This window comes from Dermacentor silvarum, chromosome 4 (assembly GCF_013339745.2).
Source record: "Dermacentor silvarum isolate Dsil-2018 chromosome 4, BIME_Dsil_1.4, whole genome shotgun sequence".
NCBI classification, from domain to species: domain Eukaryota; kingdom Metazoa; phylum Arthropoda; class Arachnida; order Ixodida; family Ixodidae; genus Dermacentor; species Dermacentor silvarum.
The window spans coordinates 14975920-14997949 of NC_051157.2; the positions used below are offsets into that span (position 1 = coordinate 14975920).

The 22030-nt window shown below is 43.3% G+C and overlaps 1 protein-coding gene across 3 annotated transcripts in view; it reads right to left on the bottom strand.

Annotated features, from left to right (window-relative positions):
- Positions 1–1358: 1358 nt before the first annotated feature.
- Positions 1359–22030, bottom strand: part of LOC119449496 (copper-transporting ATPase 1-like) — a 39409-nt gene continuing 18737 nt past the window's right edge. For all 3 annotated transcript variants that reach the window (XM_037712680.2, XM_037712678.2, XM_049665247.1), the window contains 12 exons: positions 21614–21754; positions 21015–21248; positions 20252–20392; positions 18808–18996; positions 14529–14711; positions 11975–12245; positions 10615–10767; positions 9845–9987; positions 7747–7950; positions 6351–6468; positions 5488–5590; positions 1359–4023 (listed from right to left, as the gene is read on the bottom strand). In XM_037712680.2, coding sequence (XP_037568608.1) covers positions 3753–4023; positions 5488–5590; positions 6351–6468; positions 7747–7950; positions 9845–9987; positions 10615–10767; positions 11975–12245; positions 14529–14711; positions 18808–18996; positions 20252–20392; positions 21015–21248; positions 21614–21754 — 2151 coding nt within the window. In that variant the 3' untranslated portion in view covers positions 1359–3752. The remainder of the gene's footprint in view (positions 4024–5487; positions 5591–6350; positions 6469–7746; positions 7951–9844; positions 9988–10614; positions 10768–11974; positions 12246–14528; positions 14712–18807; positions 18997–20251; positions 20393–21014; positions 21249–21613; positions 21755–22030) is intronic.

Below are 22030 nucleotides of genomic sequence, written 5' to 3' on the forward strand. Positions count from 1 at the left end.
TCAACACACAATTATAAACATGTCAAGCAGTTAAAAAAAGTGTACAATACTGCAATGCTAGTGCAATGATGATACCAACGGGTCAGTCAATTATGAGCTTAAATATTAAATTTCATCAAACAGTTGTTAGTGCCAGATTACAAATGACAGTGAAGAACAGTACTGAACACAATCCAATAATGGAATCAGTATCGACAAATATAAGAGTGCAAAATAAAATCAGCGACAACATAATGTCATAAAAGGCTTATGCATTACAGCAGCTACAACACACAGCTTACAAATACAGAGCAGCCACTAAGGTATAATTTATGATTATAAAAATACACAAAATTAAAAAAATATATATACATTCAAGTCATTCTGACACCTCGAAGCAATTCTTCTGTTGATGCCAGATTTCACGGGTACCTGTTTCTAAAGGTAACACTGCGAACAGTTCACCTGACACCAGTTTCACATATGAAAAAGTATAAATCACACTCAACAACTACACCGTAATGTGACAACACATAACAACACACAGAAATATTGGAAACATTAGCTTCCAGCATTTGCGCTCATCTTGTGCAATAAGTGTAACGCGGTAGCAATCTCCAAGCTCACAAAAAGCACGAACTGTAAGTTAGCAAGGCATGTATATGGTTGCCCGATAAAAAATAGCTTAAAAAATACTATGTTGTAAATCAGTAACTTCAAAACAATGTTATAGCGGTCCACTCAACAAAACAAATAGAAGCAATTTCATATTCGGGACATGGCAGTTGAGCAGTCAGCGTCATGTGAAGACCATATGTCCCCTCCAGCCTCACAGACTTAATAGCATACAAAATCAGTCAAATTACAGTCAACTCTCGTTAACTCAAACTCCTACAAACCACAGGTACAGTTAAACCTGCTTATAATGAACCTTCATATAACGAATTCCTGGATATAACGAAATTTTTCTATTCCCTGACATTACTCGATAGAAGCACATGTATTTGAAACCTCTACGTAACGAAGTGGCAGCGGGAGACCCCCTCAAAATAATGAATTTTTCCAGCCGACAACCTAGAGATTTCGCCCCAAATTTTGTCATTTTTGCGCGAGCAGCAACCGGAAGCACCTTCTCCACCGCGACGGAATGCGAAGTGGCGCTGTCGCGCTTGGCGCGCTCGAATTCACAGCGACTGGGAGGCGAGAGCGAGCGCACGTGTGCGTGCGTGCGCGAGGCGGGCTTGCGTCCCTCAACCCGGCGATCTTGCCGCCGCGGGCGTCACCTTTCCCCCTCCGTTCATTCAAACCTGATCCCGCCGCTTGCTGCAGCTGGCCTAGCCTGCCAAGCCAGCACTCTGCTTTTCAAGTTGATGTTGCCGAAGAAAAAAAAAAAGTTTTTTTTTTTTCAACGTGCTGGCAGCGCCACTCTTTGGTTACCTGCGCAAGTCTCTGCACTTCACTTCACTAACCGGACACTAGGTGACACTATACGACGCTACGACGCCATCAGTGTCTCTCGCTCTTCAGTTTCTGACGCCTCCCGCTTGTGCGAAACGACACGCGTCCATGCATCCAGTACCTGGTGTGACATTCCAAGGATGAGTGATTATAAAGCATGAGGTGCGCGGTACTGTAAAGGATTTTTTGTCTCTCTTTTGGTCACGGAAAACGGGTGCATGTTACAATCGAGGGCGCGTTAAAATCGAGTAAATACGGTAAGCGTTTCTTTGTCGAATTTTCGTGCCGAACCTGCATATAACAAAATCCTCTTTATAACGAAGTTTTGCGGGGATTTATCAATTTCAGTATATCCAGCTTTAACTGTATTTGTTTGAATTAGGACACATTGAACAAATTAGGCCTCAGTACCAAATTTTAATTTATGTAAACAGATACATGCACAAAGTGCAAGACTGACTGACGACACCGCGAGGTTCCACAGTGTAGAAATAAAGTCTTTGTGCAACAAATTCAGGATATCAGAGCAGTAAACATGTGACCAGACTTGTGGTACCAATTTGCAGTGGTGCCCATCATGATACACAGCAGCCTGAAAATGCGGGACCATTTTAATGACTGCCAATTTATAAGTGCCCTCTCAAGAGCTGCTTATGGTGTCGTTGCTCTGAAATGGGAATCCAAACGTTTTTAATTGAAGTGACCCTGCAATATTATTTAACAAATTTCCAAAATGCTTCGCACATTGGGGGGAAGTGCTTCAGGAACCTACTCTGTCAGGGATTTTTTAGACAGCTTCTTTTTTTATAATACCAATGCTTTGTTTCACTTCTCCCAGAACTGCCACCTTTTTTGATGCACTGTAACATGGTCGTAAGTAAACTTTTTATACTTCGTTTCTTTCATGCAACAGCAAATAAACCACCTGTGTTGTGCCAGGCCACACATACTTGCATTTCTTGCCCTCCATGAGGCACCAACTCTGGAACACAGGTGCTTATATTTCGGTGCTCTTTTATGTACATCTTTAATACTTGCCTTTTCAGCTACTTTACTCTTAAAAGATAGCTCTTGCTCTTAGTTGGCTGGTGCTCACTGGTTGCGACAACTAAAGTGTGAAGCCAACAGTCAGCTTTAATGAAGAAATGCAGTCATTAGCCTTTAGACGATGCCTTCATGTCATAGGTCTAAAGGTAGGGTAGTGGGGGAAACAGGAAAGCACAAATTATCTTGTGAGTGATATTACAGGTTTTCCTGCTGTGCTTCACTGAGTAACACTTAGTCAAGGTCATCATGAGAGCATTATTTGATGATTTTGCAAGGGTTTACTTGCCCTGTTCAAGATGCCATTGCAGGGAACTTTTACCTAAAATTCTCGTTCGAACTTTGTGGCTTCAAAATGCTTTCAAATCACAGTGTTCGAATTAACTACATAATTAAACAGGGTTTGAATCATCGCGAGTTGACTGTACTTGATAAGTCTAATCTCACTTTGGCACATGGGCAGAACACGTCTCACCGCTTCCAGTACAAACCTGCCATTTTTCACATCTTCAACAGTCAGGACTAATATTCATGGACTGCAAGTGAGCAGAGAAACAAGATGTCTTGACTCTTCCAAGGACAGGTTGCCATAATCTCAAGATATGGTTCCAAATGCATAAGTAATCATGCCAGCTAAATCCTTCATACAATCACTCATTGTCTAAACAGTACACTGCTAGCTATCCAAGCAACGTACCATCGCAGAATTTACTTTTAGGAAACAGTGTTCTGTTGGTCTGGCACCTTAAATGCTTCCTGCAGTACAAGCTACATACATCTGTACATTTTAATGTCCCATGACAATTCTGGAACAAATCAGGCCATCAGACTGCCACAGAAGCAAGAGTCGGGCTCACTACATTCCACAGCTCAGTCAATTTGGCTCTGAAGGTCTCCACAAAAATTTCAGTGCTCACTCTCACATGCTGCACAGCATTAGCAGCCTTGTAGAATGCAGCCATTCTCTATAAACGGCCTGATGGCCAGGAATGTGTGAACAGCAGCTCAAAAGGAACAGCAGCAAACGCCATCAGTGACACTTGCAAAGGAAGTGAACTCGATCCGCCCAGCTGTGCCAACTTAAGGATAGTAGAATAAACACGTACCCTCAATGATGCACCCATTTCATGTTTGGCTGCAAGGTACTCGGTTGTCAAGTTGTGCCAGCTTGTAATCAATAGGCCAGGCTTCAATCCGACCATCATCATACACAGGCAGTCATGGAGAAGCAACTTGAAGCAGCAATTGGCTGCAAGCGGGTTCTGGTCAATCTAGGAGCACATGTCTGCGTTCTCTTCATCTTGACCGAGCAGATGCCCTTGCTTAGTCTTTTCAGCTTTGTCTCTCAGACTGCTGAACAGTATGGTGAAGGTCGAGCCACGGATGGATGACTTGAATTGTGCACCAGTCATGGCAGGCACGTCATCCAGGCCACAGTGGAGTGACAGGTCATCGTAGTTGGAACTGCGAGAGTTGCCCTGCCGCTGAAGTTCCGAAAGGTACTGCTGAGTTTCAAGGGTGGCCCGTGTTGGTTTCTTAAACCTAAGGAGAAACCGCACGAGTAACAACCTGTTATGAGTACACGGCACTCTTCCCAGCTCAGTCAATTAGCCCACATTTATGTAGACTATCCTGGCTGAAATTCATAATGAGGTGCTCACAGTTCTTGATTTTTCAATTTGCCTTGCAATTTACCCATTGGTATCAGAGCTTTCTACCTCTGCAGTCATCCACAATGACACTGTCTTAGCCCATTGATATTGCCAGTAAAGCCAAAAACGACTGCACCAAGCTATTAGTTCGGTGAAGTTACATTCGGTAAAAAAAGGTGCGATGCACTAGATAAACAAAAGTGACTTTCTGGCAAGACAAAGCTTCAAAAAAGATTCAGTTTAATAAAGAGCCGCACCTTAAAACACTGACTAGAAAAAAATGAAAATACAGTCAACATCCGATTTTTCGGACTCCCTAGGGGCCGCCAAAATGTAATGTCCGAAAAAACGAATGCATGCCTTTTACTGCTCCCAAGGGCTCGAATTGCCAAAGCACGTCCAGAATAGCTATGAAGGCCTGCCAGTACACTTATTATGTGTACCGTAGCTCGTACTGTGCTAGGAAGCGGCGGGTGCACCTGGTATAAGGAATACATACCGTGTCCCGTGACAATTGTCCCTTCCCACTCTTGATATGCTTCACCACAATACTTCGGCAATGCTTCACTGCGTAACACTGCTGTATTGAGGCGAAGTTCATTTTCGAGAACTGGCATTATGCGGCGCGTCCTGCTTTCAGAGTTTCCAAGACACTGGCTAGGATTACAAATGCGGAGTGGGCGCCATTACTAACAGCGCCAAATTGTTTCAATTAAAAACACGGCACCGAACAAAAAGAAGCTTGGTAGTGATGTCCAAGTAGCTAGACCTAGCGTTGCCACAGTGGTGGCTATGGCTGCCAGCAGATCTGCGTGCGAAAGCACCGGTTCGAGGAGGCAAGATAACCAAAATGGCGATGGTGGTGGCTTCGATCAATGCCGTTTCGGACCTGCGGTCATGGCAAAAAGTCCAGAAAATCGGACAACAAAGGTTTTTTGCGTCCAAAATTTCAGACGTTTTTATATATTGACTTTATGGGGTACGTGGCGGTGCTGCGAAGGCGTCCGAATTATCGGGCATGTCCGAAAAATTGGATGTCCGGAAAATCGGGCATTGACTGTAAATTGTTCATGATCAGAAAAAAAAAAAAGAACAATTACAAGCCCAACCAGAACCTGGGCACACTTTTGTGAAAACCATGCTTTCAGTTGTGAAGACAAAAGTTTTATGTACTTCAATAAACATTCATACTTCAATAGACATGTTGAAACACTACTCTGTCATCACTTTTGCCATTGGTGTCCCTTAAGCTAGACTGAATTCTGATACTTCTCACATGCACAGCACATATGCAATGGTTTATTTTAAAAATGACCATGGCAAGGAAAGCCAAGCAATGCCAGCATTAACTTACAGCTTGAGCATGAGTGAAAATGAGACTACAGAGACACTTGACATGGCCATGGCTGCAGCCCCCATCCAAGGCTTTAGGACGACACCATAGGGCATGAAAACACCTGCACAGCAAGTCACACATATGATCTTCAACAATATTGGCACAACTAGTGCCAAACACACTTGCCAGATGCATCTTATCTTTACTATATATATATATATATATATAGTAAGATAAGATGAGATAAGATAGATTCTTTTTCTAGTACAATATTGGCACGGCAGCATGGACAGCACACATTTTTTCTTGTAAGGTTACTGGTGGTGGAAACCACTTGTGCTTACATTTTCATGCAGATTTGCTCTGTGAAGGGCATAGATATCAGAAGTCATACAGTATTCACACAAAGTGCTGTGCAAAGTAAAGAACATATAGTGCTATGAGAAAAATGTAATTCCCTATCTTTCTGCATAATAACTGGTTACTATAGGTATTGACACATTCATAGAGACTACTCACCTAGGTAAGCAAATTTCACATAAGCAAGAACTGGCAAGGCAAACACAATGAATAACTGATAGAGTAGTTGAGTTTTGTTAATTGGTAGATAACTTCAAACACCTGTTATTTCTGCCATGTTCAAAAGACTCAAGTACGCCCACATTTTCCTTAATTCAAACTGATGGAGGATTGTGAACTATTTTGTGGCCTTGCCACGGTCAAATTAATGGAAGTCAACTGTGTTGATACAAGCACAGGACAATGACACTCTGCCTGTGTATGTACTTGACATTAGGAAAGTAGTTCTTTTTTGTTGCCAACTCAAAGCGATAAGCTAAAACTACCACAAAAACATGAGAGAGACTTAGAAAGGTACTTACCAGCTGCCAGCGGAATTCCAACAAGGTTGTAGACAGTGGCAAAGAAAAAATTGAGCCGTATCTTTCTCACAGTGGCCTTAGAGAGGGCTATGGCACCGACAACATCAAGGAGGTCATTCTGAAACAGGATGATGACATATCAAACCTGTGAAACCTGAATCACAACTTAAATGATATATAGTGAAATCTCGATATAATGAACTTCAGGGGACCACGGTAAATTGTTCAGTATTCTGAACGGTCATTCTAGTGAAAGCCCCGAAATTAACCATTACTGCATATCAACCCATCAGTTCATAAGTTATCACCACATGAGCTATCCACAAAAATGTCGCTATTGGCTCTCGGCCTGCGCTGTTGCTATTTTCCATAGATTCTGCAGCCACACACCACCGAAGCATCACATCATAAGAGTGACGCGCAAGACAGACGCTGACGACTGAGAAAACTACCAACAAAAAGGAAGCTCCATGTCGCCTCCAAAGCGCAATGTTTCTTGTTGTTTGTTTTTCACATTCCTTGCCGTGGACACTGCAATTGTCTCGCTCGAGGCGGACACCTGAACTATTCCAAAGCGAAAGTACGCGTAAACGACGCTGTCCTGCAAAGTGCGACCGTGTGGCATCCCCAGCAAGAGCGGAGGTTACATTTCTCCGCGCGCGTAGCTAGTACGGCCGCAGAAAGAAGTGCAAAAGAAAGGGGAAAGAGGCATGCACAGAAAGAAGGGTGAAAGAAGAAAGAGACACACCTCCTTAGCTAGGCGACACTTGTCTGGGCAGAGCATGTGCTCACAAAACCTGATGCGTCGACGCCTCCGCAATAGAAAGGAAGTTTTTGCACGCATTCTTTTTTTTTCTCGGGCGCTATCTCAGATTTTCCGAATTCATGTGCCGCGGCGTCTGCTTTCAGCGCCTTGTCTGCTAGCCTACTGCTTTGGCTGCCATGAAGGATACACAGAAATCTAAGAATCCCCAGATCATAGTACTGATGCATTGTCAACATGACACGGAAACTGAATAATGATTATGAAGTTCATAGTACTGAAATATTTTTACATTGAAACTATAAGAAGTGAACAGGGGATCTCTGAAAATTTCGTTAATGTGGTGTTCGTAGTAACAAAATTTTACTGTACTGAATGCAACAAAGTGAACCAAGGATGCATCATTATAACTAAGGGTTACATATCTTGTAAGCAACGTGTAATTAAGCTATTATAGTGGCTGCCTCATTCAAGTTTAACGTCTCATTAAACAATTTAAAATACTCTGCAGATATAAATGTGCACATTTACAAATAGCTTTACATCATTCCCCCTATGCATCTATCTAGCAAGCACATGCTGCTAAATAATGTCTAAGAGCATGCAAGACATTAGAACATGGTCACTACTCACACGAACAAGAACAACGTCAGCAGCCTCAACAGCAACGTCGGTACCATTAGCGATAGCGATGCCAATGTCAGCCTGAGCTAGGGCTGGAGAGTCATTAATGCCATCTCCCACCATGGCAACACGCCGCCCCTGCTCTTGAAGCCTTCGGATCATCATCACCTTGTGCGACGGAAGCACTTCTGCATAGACATGTTTGATGCCAACCTGCAAATGATTCAAGGCATCAACATAGTTGCACAAACGATATCCAAAGCAAAGCATCTTGTTGTAATGCAGTATGATTCACAACGTTATTAGATAGAACAAAGTGAAACTCAAGTTAACCTCGCCATGCATTATCATAAAAATTCTATATTGAATCTAAAAATTTCAAGGCACAACGAGGTGTCGGGCAGTACTGAAAAAATTTGTCATTCATGCAGATCTAGAGTTTGTACTTTTTAACTGTGTCAGAGAAGTACAGCAATGTGGCACCAATTATCGGCAGAAGCATGCACACCCGGCTATATTACACATGCAGACGAAGGCTAAAATACAAAAAGTGTGATGAAAAATGATAAAATTTGTTTGAATACTGGAGGTGTTGACTGTGTATTAAGAAAATTGCAGACTGCTCGGAACGAATGCTGTGAACAGGCGCTGTTCTCTGTAGTCACAGCAAGAATAATCTGTGCCATAAAAAACAAAGTTCACAGAACGATGGCTGAAATTTCAGTTGCCATTATTGCATTGCTTCTATAAGAGTGTGGCACTGCTGCTGATAGGTCTATATAAACAAGCTGATCTAAAAAAAAAAATCAGCCTCCAAACAATCAGTGGGTGACTGTATTTGTTTTCTTTTGAAATAAGTTTTACCCTACTGCAAAACAATAAAATAATGGTGTCATTACACCAATCATAAAAAGCTCTAAAAATCAGGCATTTTATGATAAAACTGGAAAGGTTGGCAGGTATGCACACGGCTATTTATGAGTGACGAAATGAGACACCTAAAAGGAAATATTTTCATGTGTACATTAGTATATTGCTTTTTGCTGGTGACTGTTTTTTTGCAAGATTATCACTGTTAGCATGTGCCGCTGGGCGCAAGGTACAGTAGGTGCCCATTATATTAAAAAAGTTTTGGATGTTGTGGATTTTACAGCGAAAGGGTCTTCTTTAATCAGACTGTGCCTGTCATGCAAATGCTGTTGTGCATTCAGATGTCATATTGTAGTGATGGTGAAAACTCAAGCAAGCAACACTCAACTAACAATTATTGCAGCGAGCACGGTTGTCGGTCATCGAATCTGAGCTCACGGGTCAAGTGTATTGCTATTTGTGTTTACCGCATACTATAGAATAATCTCTCGTGCTCGCCTACATTCCAAGAATGTACAATGGTATTCATGTTGCGGGCGTAATCTGATTAGTCAAGACCCTCTTGTTATTAAAATGCACAATAATGTTAAAGAATTTTCAAAAACAGTCTTGCGCTGAACAATACTTGATAGCAGTGATATTATGGTGAGAAACTGTCACCCGAAAAAAAAAAAAAAAGCAAAATAATGCACACTTGACAATACACAATAGCCAGTCAATAACTTCCTGTTCTTCATGCCCTTCCTTACTTTTTGCTATCCAAATTCCTACCTAAACCTTTGCTCATGTGCTGTGCTGTCATGAACCTCCTTACCTTAGGGGGAGGACAACCTATTTGTGAGGTACAAGCAAGGCCAGTGATAGAACAGATGAACTTTGCTTTCACTGCTGCTTCTTAGGTAAGGCCCACAGACAATACTATTAGTACATACTCAGAAAGACAACCAGGTGTTTTTTTTTTTTTTTTTACCATGAGGTGAGCTTAATTCCGTTTATAATGCCTTTCCATACAACCCCTCACTACTGCACGTGGGTACCCAGGCACTGCAAGCTGTCTTCATAATCTTAACACCTCATGATCCCGGCTGTTTGTGCAGGTGGTTTGTTATTATGGTTGATGAATCACTTCATGACTCTGCGATCCGTAAGAAAACCATCTTTCTGAGTGCAGAAGGACGGAGCAGAACTACAAGAACGCAACCAAAAATGATCAAAGAAACTGGAATGCTGCACATACCTGACGAGCTATCGAAGCAGCGGTGCGCTTGTTGTCTCCTGTTAGGAGAATGACTTCGTGGCCCATTTTTTTTAATGTGTAAACTGTCAAGTTTGCTTCAGGCTTGACAGTGTCAGCAACTGCCAGCACGCAGACTAGCACTCCTGTCAAACGGAACATCGGACAGAGAAGTTCATTGTATACATTTTGCTGCCTCTAGTACTAAGCAGTTTAGCAATGCCATGAGGCGTTTTGTTTCTTTGATACTAAGCAGAATTTGTGAACCTCTCCTGGGTCAATAATGTGCATTTTCGTGCATCTGAGTTAGCAAACTGAGGAAAAGAAGAGGCAATGATGGTAACAGTGAAAGAGGAAAAGCAGCTATGCATGTTGGAAAAGATGGTGAAAGTGGCAAGCATGTGTTCAAGAAGGGGCGGAGATATGATAAAAACAGAGCCAATGTAAAAATAAAAGTGGAGAACAGAGGTAAGAGACAAAGTGGAGAAAGCGTGTAGAAGAGTGTGAAGTACAGGAGCAACAGCACATCAATGATGTCAAGGCAACCAGCGTCAGCAAAAACCACATACGCTTACAAAATTCGGAATAGATGGCAATAGGCACATCATTGTAGCATGCATTTTGCATGATCGCCACAACCCAAAGATTACGACTGTGCATAGTGCAGCTCACATTTGCACTCCTTAAGGCACATCAACTGTTATTGGTGTAACAAAATTCAGTGTGCACAAGATAGAATGACTGATAAGGTATGCAGTCAAGAAACTAATTACCATCAATGGCACAGAGCACCGCTGTCTCGCCCTTCTCTTCGTGCTGCTCCATGAGGTGGCTCACTTCAATGTCAACCACAATGCCATTGCGATGCATCCATTCTCGGTTTCCAATTAGAACCACACTGCTGCCATCACGGGGGGCCAAGTTTTCTGCAGAAGCCGAGCCCATTAGGTTCACTTGCATTTATGACTCCCCAATCACAGGCCTGAGCAGTATAATATCAGGACTATACTATCCTGCCATGAGCCACATGAACAAACAAGATTCAGTGCTGAAATGTCACCTCAGGTATTGGTGAGAAGGATAAAACCTCAATTTTAGTGGGTGAAGTAAACGAAATACATCAAATGCATTGACCCTGCATAAAAATGATACCAAGCAGAAAGAATATACACACTCCAACAGGTTCAGTTATGTTGTGACACTTCAGAACATTTCTACAGTACATTACCGAAATATTTTATTAAGATATTACCAGCCTGAAGAAAATGCAGTTCACTTGATGCAGCAAACATTAATAAACTTTCACTGTATTCTTTGAAGTTAGAAACAGCACAACTCATCCTGGCCCGTTCCATTTCAATGGCTTCATACATATTGTGCCCATAATATTGAATCACAAGAACCCCTCCATAAAATGCACAATGCTAAAGATGCACAGTGGGCTTTTCACACTTCTTTTGAGCCCACAGCAGCTCTGCTGTATCCATTGCACAATGCCTTTAATTTTGCCAATGCTGTATGCTGTGAAAGGTGAAAGTGCACCACTTTTGCCCAAGGACTGTACTCAAATGACAAGATTTTACATTACAAGGCCACAGCTTGGCAGACCTACCAACCTTCAAAATGTGCAAAAATCCAGCGGATGCGACCGAGGAGTTAGATGGGATAGTACACATTTTGCAAGGCTTGACTTGAGCACATGCCTTATGGGCTACGTACACACAATATGAACGATGATTTACCTTTAGCCACAGCATATAAGCAGCAGAAAACTTGAAACAGCAGAGCCTGACAAGCAACACATTGTTATCATGACTTTTTCAGTAACGTTGTTGCCAATTTCACTTGCTTTAGGAATGTGTCTGTATAAACTTGCTCAAAGCAAGTACCCCTCTGGCGTCCTTTCACAATCAGAAGACTTAGAATGCTATTGTCAGAAATCGACAAGAGAATCTTTTTCATGAACCAAGTTTATTTTTTGTAACACTTGAAGCAACATTTGTAAAATAAAAAAATTCAAGAGAGCTGGCAGGTATAGCATGGCCATGACGAATGCTGTAGTGAGCGGCTGTGGATGAATTTTTGGACACCGTAACTGTGCTAGTGAGTGAAAGGCCTGAAATAGTGACACACCTTGAGTGTTTTGCACATCTACCAAGAGGTTTTGGGGCGGACTGAGCAAGGTGTCCCCCCGGATGTGAGCTGGCAGTATCCACCGGTCAATCATCACATCTCCTGAAGAAGCCACATAGCTGCTACGAGGGTGCTTGGTGTTAGTGACAAGGTGCTCCAAATCCTCAATGTTGCGCAGCAAAGCATCCACACCAGACACACGGCACCGCAGACCGCAACCAGGGACAGCCCCAAAGTCAGCACACTTTCCGAGGGAATTGATCTTTAGGGTCTGCATGGGAAAAAAAAAATAAAGCGGGGTGACAATTTAGTGCACCCATCTTGAACATAAACAATCTTCTACAGTTTGTGGCAATAGAGACCAAGTTATTCAACAAATCTTAATATTCTTCAGCATCAGACGCTAACAACACACAATAACTCAGCTAGCAATCAGGTAAAGTGATTGATTGGCTGACTGATAGGGTTTGACATACTAAAGCAGCACTGGGAGTGTGAAAGACACTGCAGCAGAGAGCTCCGGATTAATATTGACCAAGTGGTGCTCTTTATTATACCCATAAATACAAGTTCATTGCCATCATTGGAATATGCACGTCACTACCAGGAATTGAAACAGCCACCTCGTGCTCAGAGTAGCCATTGAGTGATCATGAAAGATGAACAGTGATGAAAGTGAAACAAAAATGACAAAAAGGAAGTATAAAGGATTGAAGTTGTTTAGCTGTAATGAGACAGTGAGTTGAAGTTCGGGATTAGAGGGACAATGAAGTGAAAGAAAAGGCGAGGAAAGTCAGCATAATCGGTAGCAAATGAACCTGGAAACGTGTGATCCCCAAATTTGCAACAACCTACCAACTGAATCATTGGCGCAAAGACGGGGGGGGGGTGTTGTAACCCCCCCCCCCCCCCCCCCCCCGAGGGACAGAGTTAACTCCTCCCTCCTCCCCAAGCGTCCAGCCCCACCAGTGCAACGTGTACCTTCACCGCTCTGTTCTCATTGTCATTACAATTCAGGAGGTGGCTTCAGATCGAATTTGCCTGATTAACAAAAACACTATCACTGTCTTGTATTTATTTATTTACTCTTAAATTACTTTGAGTAAAACGCTGAAGGAAATAAACATCGTCATCATCCTTGGTGTCATTATATTATTACAGTTATTGGGCATTTCATTTGCTGTTGGATTCCTCTGGCTAAAGCAAGGAAATTGCATATTATGCAAAGTGCTTGCACCCCCCCCCCCCCTCCTGGCAGAGATCCTGGGTGCACTACTGAACTGAATTACAGACGCAGCTGTCCTCTTGCCCCCTCTTGTGAACATATGTCAGCCCTGAAGGTGGTGGCAGAAGCACTGCTGATAGCATTGCTTACATGGAGAAACCAAATAAACAATGCAACAGATTACTAACATGTTATCTTTGTGGAAGTAGACCGATAGTAATATGCACAAATAAAAGGAAACAGTGTCACAATGTTAAACCAAAGAATATCGCATATCACTAAGCATTTCAACTGCAGTCTGTGGAAAGAAGTGAAGAAAAAGATACATGAATGTGTGCACAAAAACAAAGGGCACTGCTGAAGACATGATGGTGCAAAGTACCTCTATTGTATACGTTACTATGTTGGAATGCTAATCTCAATTTTATGATAGCAAAAAAATTGTTCTTACGAAGTGGTCTTTGAGTTTGCATCTAACTGTCTTACATGGTATATTAGTTACTTCCTCACATCAAATTTCTGAAGAAAAAGAAACTGCTTAGTCAGACAGGAGCCTTTAGGAGACAACAGCCCCCTTCAAACTGACAGTGCTTCAACGCCTAAGATCCTGGTTGTGGGGATGCGAGACTCTCACTCGTCCCCTGATGTTTTCCCTGCATGGCTCCCATCTCCTGTAATTCAGCTTCGCCACATGGCTTTACGGCAGCGGCAGTTAGTGTGGTTGCAGCATATTACGAGAGATGGCGGGAGTGTTGTGCTGCTAACGCCACCAAACGGCGGGGTTACTCGGCGCATGAGGGAGCAGGGTTGGTAATCTTTGGCTGGTAATCGGCAAGCAGTGCGGACGTACCGCGCGTGCGCCGACACGCTCTCTGCGAGACCGTTTCACGAGGCCTCAGAGCGGGACACCGGAATGAATGAACACTTTTATCGTTCGAACGCGTCACCATTCGTGCGACCGTACGTGTGAACGACTCGGCGTTGGTGTCTAGCGTGGGGCGAACATATTCGCTCGCTATCCAGTCGTGGTGATTCGGACTTCCTCAATTTGTCACGCGCTAAACTGAATGTATTATGGGTAGTAATTTGGCTAGCGTGCATTAGTGTATGAAAGGTGCAATAAATGCCCTTTTGATTGGTTGCACTACTGTGTTGTCGTTTCTTTGTCCCAAGAGCACGTGTGAGACCCCACATGGTAACGCAGCCTCCAGCACAACTCTCCCGGTTCTCTCTGTTCTAGCTCCACTGTTATGTGAACTCACCAATTGAGTGCAATTCTAAACAGACTAGTCTTGAGACTATTTGGTAAAGTAGTTGAGTAGCACTTACTTCTTTGACAAACTTAGTAATGGCAGTGCCTATGGGGTGCTCACTGTTGGCCTCGGCTGTTCCAGCCAGGAGCAGTAGCTTGGCAAAAGAGCAGACCCGGGTTCCAACCAGCAAGGTCATGCGCGTCAGCACTGGCATGCCGTTTGTGAGAGTGCCTGTCTTGTCGAACACTACGCAACCAACCTGTAAATATTTTCGCACTATGTAGCTCCACCCAAATAAAAAAGAAAGAATGTCAAACCCAATCAGAAAATGCAAGGCACTGATAGTATATGATGAAATACAAGCATAAGCGTGCTAGAATTGTACATACAGCAAATGTCAGATTCGACACAAATTCACTTCAAGTCAGCAATAGTTGAAATGGTTCAACATAGCAGCAGCATTAGAAATACATGCGATTTGATTGATTGAACAATACATGCGAGCAAAAAATATTTAGAACAGATGCCACGAGTGCTCAGATGGCAGCTGAGTTTTATTGCTCAACAACCAACAATACATAAACAGTTCAAGTATATTTGTTACTCCCTATGGGTGAGACCAGATTTTTTCAGAGCAAATGTCTCACACATGCCAGAGTGTTCCATTTTCTTCCTAAAGCCATCACTTTATACTGGTTTCTGCCTTTTCTAGCCTATGTCATTTAAGGGGGGACATGGCATCTGAAGGTTTCTTATTTATTGAGCAAATTCAACCTAAATGCACAGATCTATGTATTTTCTTGTGCTGATTTTAAAAATGCAATTACTTTTGTTGTGGCTGAAGTAATTAATGAGATAATTAAATGTTAATTATTATTATTTAGTGAAACAATAGATAAAAATATACTGGCCAGAAAGTTATATTTATTGCATGTGTGGAAAGCAGAATGTATAAGGATTGCATTGCTGCAAGCAGTTTTCCAATCCAACAACAAATAGCAATTTAACAGCTTATGAAAGTTCAGTGTTTACAGCACAGCTACTAATTAAAAAAAAAGAAAGCGAATAAAAAATTGCAGAGATAGAAAAATAAGAATGTGCTTGCAGCATTTCAAGCTTTATTCATTTAGCTGCGTATAGCAAAAAAAAATACAGCTGCAGCTGTCCTACAGCTTGAGATATCGTTGCTCTGAACGGGCAGGGTGAGTAAAAAGCTAGTTCTGAGAAAATCAAGAAAAACGAAAACAGCTCGATTTATTCAGAAATATGGCAAAATGTTTACAAGTTACCAGCTGTAACTGGCTAGTATCCCCCTGGCACATAGTCATTTTGGGAATTGTTGCCCGTGTGACGTTTTTTGAGGGCCTGATGCATGTTTTCAGCTGATGCACGCTTTTGAGCTGAAGCTTTCAATCGCCGCCGATCTTTTTCAGCCATGCGATCACTGCAAAATGAGCTGGGGTTGAGGCTTAGCTCTTGCATTATAGATGCAGACGCTTTGACGTTCCCTGCGTTAAACTTCAGCACTGCTTCTGCCACAGCTGCCTGTACGGTGAACAGGGAGGCATGGCGATCCTTTGGTGCAAGAGACCAGATAACAGAGTGGAGGCTCTCGTTGCTGTTTTGGGTCTTTCCCCTCTGGCACCTCTCAAGCAACTTCTTTTCACTCAAACGCTCGTAAATAGGCAGCAAGGCCTGGCAAACATGAGGAGGCAGGTTTCGGGGATGTTTTGGGGCCGGCTCGCCCCTAGCCTCTGCGGCATTTTGACGGCACCACGAATTGGGGCCTGTTGGGCAAAATGTGTGGTTTGAGTCAAAGTCATTGGAGGTGATGTGATAGTAAGTTGCCATCACTGCCTTGTGCATGGCATCTACGTCTCCTTTATGCGTTTTTAGCGCCCATCCGTAATACGAGCTTAGTCTCGTAATTAGGTCTGCTGTGAGCCGACCCTTTCCACCGAGGCTCTGAAGGCCAGAAGCTTTGTTTTTAGAAACAAGATTGCGCAACGCCGTACCCATCCGTTTCTGGACGTGGTTTACGCAATCCTCCTTGTTTATTTGCAAATAACCGTAAACTTTTTCCTCTTGCAGTGCAAGATAGGTACGGCTATCCCCGTCACTCAATATAGTGGTGTAACGGAGGTTGTGCCGTTCGAGGGACCTTTTGAACAAAATGAGGGCGGCCTCCACTTCCATTTCTCCCGATTTTTTCTCGGTGTTCTTCTGGCACTGGTGACTCTTCTTCCAGTTTCCGAAAGAAGGATCATTTTCATTTGGGCCCGTCTCGCATCCCGCGCAAAAATTACTCAAGACAACGTAATCTAAACAAAGACCAGTAAACAGTTCGATCACGGCGCCGACGCCGATGTGAGAGGTGTGTCCGCGGGTCATCCACGACCCATCGTACGACACCGTGATGTTCCCGGGGTTGTTGAGGCACAATTCACCGTAAAGTTTGCGAACCGAGCGCGCGCACTCGCTTGTCACGTTTCGGGCAGCACGATCGGCGGCGGGAGTCAGCTTTTCCTTGACGTAGCGTTGCCATGTCTTCGTGTGAAGTCCGCGACGGCTAATGTTCATCGTGGAAAACACATCATTGAGGGCTGTTTGCCGGTTTCCCGTTGCTTGCATTGCTCGAGCAGCGAGAACGTTCACAACGAACGGGTTCGATTTCTGTTCACCGCGGATGCGCGGCGAGCTCCACGTCGACGTAACATCACCACAGTTCCCGCACATAAGAATTAACTTGACAGAGAGTCCATATTCGTGCTCACCTCTGATGATTTTCATATCCCCGCCACTGCATTCGTTGCAATTCATTCGCGCAAGCAGAATGTTCACCGCATCTAAACTTACTATAGTAAACACGGTCCCATCAAGCGGCTCAACGGGTTCAGCTGCGGCATCGGTGTTATCAGTCAGGAGATAACGCTTCCTTTCCGTCGCGGGAGTGGACGACAGCTGCTGAAGCTTTTCTTTGGTTCTTTTTTTGCTCTCTTCCACTTCTGCGGGCTTCAGAAACTTCGTATCGTGACGAACGCGACCTTCGACACCTTCGCACGGCGACGGGCTTGTTAGGCCTAGGCCTACATCGGCGGTGTCAGCAGAGGCGGGTTCAGAGGGGGACGCGACGACTTCGACGTCCGGATGTGTTGCGCTACGCTACTTGAAGTTGTTGATAAGTGCACGTCGCACCTTCTTTGCACCGAACGTATTCTTCGTATGGAATTTCTTACGGGCCATCGCGTAGCACGGTGTCAATTCACTTGTCAATGACTCGACGCTCGGACAAGATGGCGCACACCCGACCGCGCGGATGAGCGCATGCAGACGACGAGAAAGGAATCCCGCCAATCGTATGCCGAGCACAGGTCACGTGCGCTAAACAGCCAATAAGGGGCCGCGCTGGGACTTTTTTTCGGCGCGGTACTTTGAGAAAGCCAATGGCAGCATGGTACCGGAGTTGGCGCGAATTTCAAGACGAAAGATCACCCTTTCAAATGACACCAAAATGTCCGCGATACGATGCGTGAAACGGCAACTGCGCTTCGCGAAAAAAGTACCATTTTTGAGATAACTTCGGTTGTAATTCTGCAGGTATCGACTAAATAAAGTGATGTTGTGGCTAAGATATTGATTCAAGGGTGAAGAAACTTAGTGTAGTTGGGGGAAAATACCTGCAGATTTCAAAAATTTCATTTTCCAAAAGTCGATTTTTTTGCGATTTTTTCGTCCCAAAGAGCCGTGTCCCCCCTTAAAGAGATAATGCACAGTAACACTAAGTCAGTTTCGAGTGGAAGATAGTGACTCTATTGAGGGTCCACCTTCAATTTTTCATCAATAAGACATTGATTACTAGCCAAAAAAATGAAGGCGGAAATTACACATCTTGAATTTTGCAACCAAGCAGTGTTACCGTACTTATCATATTATGTGATAAGTTCCACTGCAATGCAATCGCATAGTCTGCGCTGAGACTTTTTCATGAATTTGTCTGCAAACGTTGTGCTGACACAAAGTCTGTAAAAGTTACCAAGTTAAGAAACATTATTATTCCACAATTCTGATACAATATAATCTTTTGAGCAGGCACTACCAAGGTCTGCGTCATCACAGGGAGTCGACATAGTAAACCAAACATGGCACTGCCATCTGTCTTGCATTTTTTTCTGTTTCTGACATCACACCATGACTCTGCTGAGGATAAGACTCTTAGCAATACCACATCTGCAATCTACCAATCTAGCATGACTTAATGTCTCTTTCTAGCTTCCCTTAAAGTAGTAATACCCCTACTAGAGACATGCCATGTGTGTTCAAGGTAAGCCCTGTAAAAGCTGTGCAATCCAGCTTGCCTTGTGGAGAATTTCAAGTGGCTCTCCTCCTTTGATTAGAATTCCGTTGGATGCACCAACGCCTGTGCCAACCATGACGGCAGTGGGTGTCGCCAGACCCAACGAGCAAGGGCATGCGATGGACAGCACAGTCAGGGCACATTGGAACGCAAACTGGAAGATGAGCTCGCTGTCTGTGTCGTGATATCGCTGCAGAAAAGTTAGGAGAATTTGCGTCAACAGTGCAAGACATTAACTGTATAAGAATAACATTCCTTCTTTACACCTGCCATCACTGCACTGCTATTGAAACATACTCGTGGAGCAATGAGTAATTTTGAGTAACCAACTTTACATTGGTATAACTGTTACGACAGTTATACCAATGTTTTAAGATCAGTTAAAAAATGACTAATAATATTAGAGCTTAAAGACATTAGAGAGTTTAAAATAGGGGCCCCAAGAGTTTTAAAATAGGGGCCCCAAAGAAATAGCGTCGAAGCCACTGCGCATGTGACGCAAACTACGTTTGGGTTTTGCGTCGGGCACGCTATTTCACTGATTTAGCGAGAGCCCCAAAAGCTGCCCAAAAAGCTTTGCGTCAACAAACATGGCGGCACCCATCGAAGCGACGGCCCTAACTGAGCACCAAACTGGGCTCGATTCGTGGTAATGCGTGAAGTTCGTAAGCTAGGAGAAGTGACTGCGGTTATCGCTTTCTCTCAACTAAAGTGTGTGATGAAGGTTGATTCATTAGACCCTACTGATTCCGAATTCGATTGTTGATTTCATGGCTCATAGGCCTAACATGGATTAGCTTGGCTGCTAGGCACGTAAAGTTGGTTACTCAAAATTAAGCGCAAGAAATCGCTTGCTGCTAATAGAATAACCTCTGAATTATAATTAAACGCAAGATCATGAAAGTCAAAATTACCCTTCTTATCATAAAATGGTATAGTTTATTTTAATATTAATAATAGTGTTTCTTTGACGCCGTAGTGGCGTTGCAAGCACAAGACATTTGCAAACGCAAAGCCCTATTCTAAAACTCTTCACTCCTGCATGCCCCAACGCTAACTCTCGCAAAACTCTTTGGGGCCCCTATTCTAAAACTCTATTCAGCATCGGTTCGAGTGGCTGACAACCATGTGAAGAACCATTTAGAAAGCAATCTAGGAGAAGCAACACACCATTGAATATTGATCGTCACTTTGCAAAGCAAGGTTTAACTTCCTAAATACTATCACTGCTACAAAAACAGTGTTCAAGTAGAACCTTTGGTAATGAACTACCCAAGAGAGCACGATTTTATCACTACTGTGAAACACAAATGCCTTTAACTATGACAGTGTTCATAGAGCCTTGCAAGCAGCTAACTGTATAACCTAAAAAGAAAATCATGCATTGTTCTGTCATGATAAAAAGTCATTCAATAAAGCAAGTACAAATCTAAAACAACTGTCACCTGTCTCTTGAAGAATCGTGTGATGTACTCAACATTGTGAAATCCAATTAGGACCCAACAAAACAATGTCAGCAGCGAAACCAGCACCACACCGGGAACAAAGTAGCCAGCTATTTTGTCTGCTAGCTGTTGAATTGGAGCCTGCATAGAAACAATAACATAAAGATGCGTATGATGAAACATCTAAGGAATGCATTAAGACAGCTGCATAGTTATTGGCTGATTTCATGATTGTGATCTCAATAATGCTATAATTGCTAATGTTGAGTTAAATAAATAAAAAATGAATTCTGTGATCACAAAAAGATTAAAGAGTATTCCATCTTTGCACTGCTGGTCTAGACACACCAGTTGCATGTAGTTTGCAGAGTGTGGCCTCCGGGAATACACCTACGTGCTGCGTTCGTCCGCTGTCTGTTGTCTTCTTCGTGTGTATGTGTACTTATTTGTGCTATATCTAAATTAACTATGTTAGACCAACTAGCCCAACAGGCGGTCCTTCAAACATAGCTGCCACACTCAGTATAGAATTCAGAGAAGGCTCACTGGACAATGTGGACTTTCCCCATTCAGAAAGCACAGACAAGAAAGGTAATATAATTGCATGGTCCTGAATAATATAACAAATAAATATGCCTCTGCCTACTCCATGCGTGTACAAAAAGCGGAGACAGTATAACGGACACAGAAAGCGTGTTCCGGGGGCACTTCTTCGCAACGTGTCACATGCATACTCAGTTATAGCAGATGATGCAGGACTTACCTTGGATGTCTGGGCCTCCTCAACAAGCCGCACAATCTGTGAGAGTGTTGTGTCCTTGCCAACATGGGTGGCGATGATCAGAAGGACGCCCTTGCTGTTGATGGAACCGCCAATGACCTGGTCACCAACTTTCTTGGGCACAGGCATGGATTCGCCAGTGATGAGTGCCTCATCAACAACAGAGTGACCCATGCACACTCTCCCATCCACTGGTATCTTTGCTCCAGGCACAACCTACAACCCCAATAAAACTAATTGATGAGCAACTTTGCAAATTATAATGTCCTTTCTAAGAAACCAGATATACACAGTGTTACTTGCAAACATCAGTTTCTTCTATGCCAACCATATGTGTAAGCAAACCTGTCATTCTGCTAAAAATCTACTTTCCTGCAAAGAGTGCAAGAGGAAATATAATTCTACCCTGAAACAAGCAGATCATAAAAACTGTCAGTAACAAACAAGCCCCCTGCAGCAAGGGCTAAAAGGTTGGCACAGCGAAGCAACTGACTAGAAATGTTCTGTCTCACATTCATTTGTTTGACATGCAAATGCATGCAGCTAGCACAACATGCGTGCAACATGAAGAAACTGCTTGCCTTTAACACGTCTCCTCTTTGAACCAATTCTACACTGATGTTTCGCTCTGCAGTAACGTTCATCTGGGCATCCACATCCACAAGAACTGCCTCCGTGGCTTGCAGTGAAATCAGCTTGGCAAGTGCAGCCGATGTCTTTCCCTACAAGCAGATATATTAGCTACATTTTCACCGCACAGCTCTGCTGAATTGACAGATCCCTTCAGTGAGCAACAAGTGGAAGGTAACCAAAAGACCGCAAGTAATTTTGCAATTGCCCCACAGGCAAGAGGTTCATAGGTAGCTTTTGATAACTTCTGTAAGCCTCAGAAGCCATGCTCTTTTACATGTAAGATGAAAGGACACAACGGCTACTACATTGTAACTAAACAATGCTATTGAGGGCATTCTCAAACATGATTCCCGAATAACTGGTGG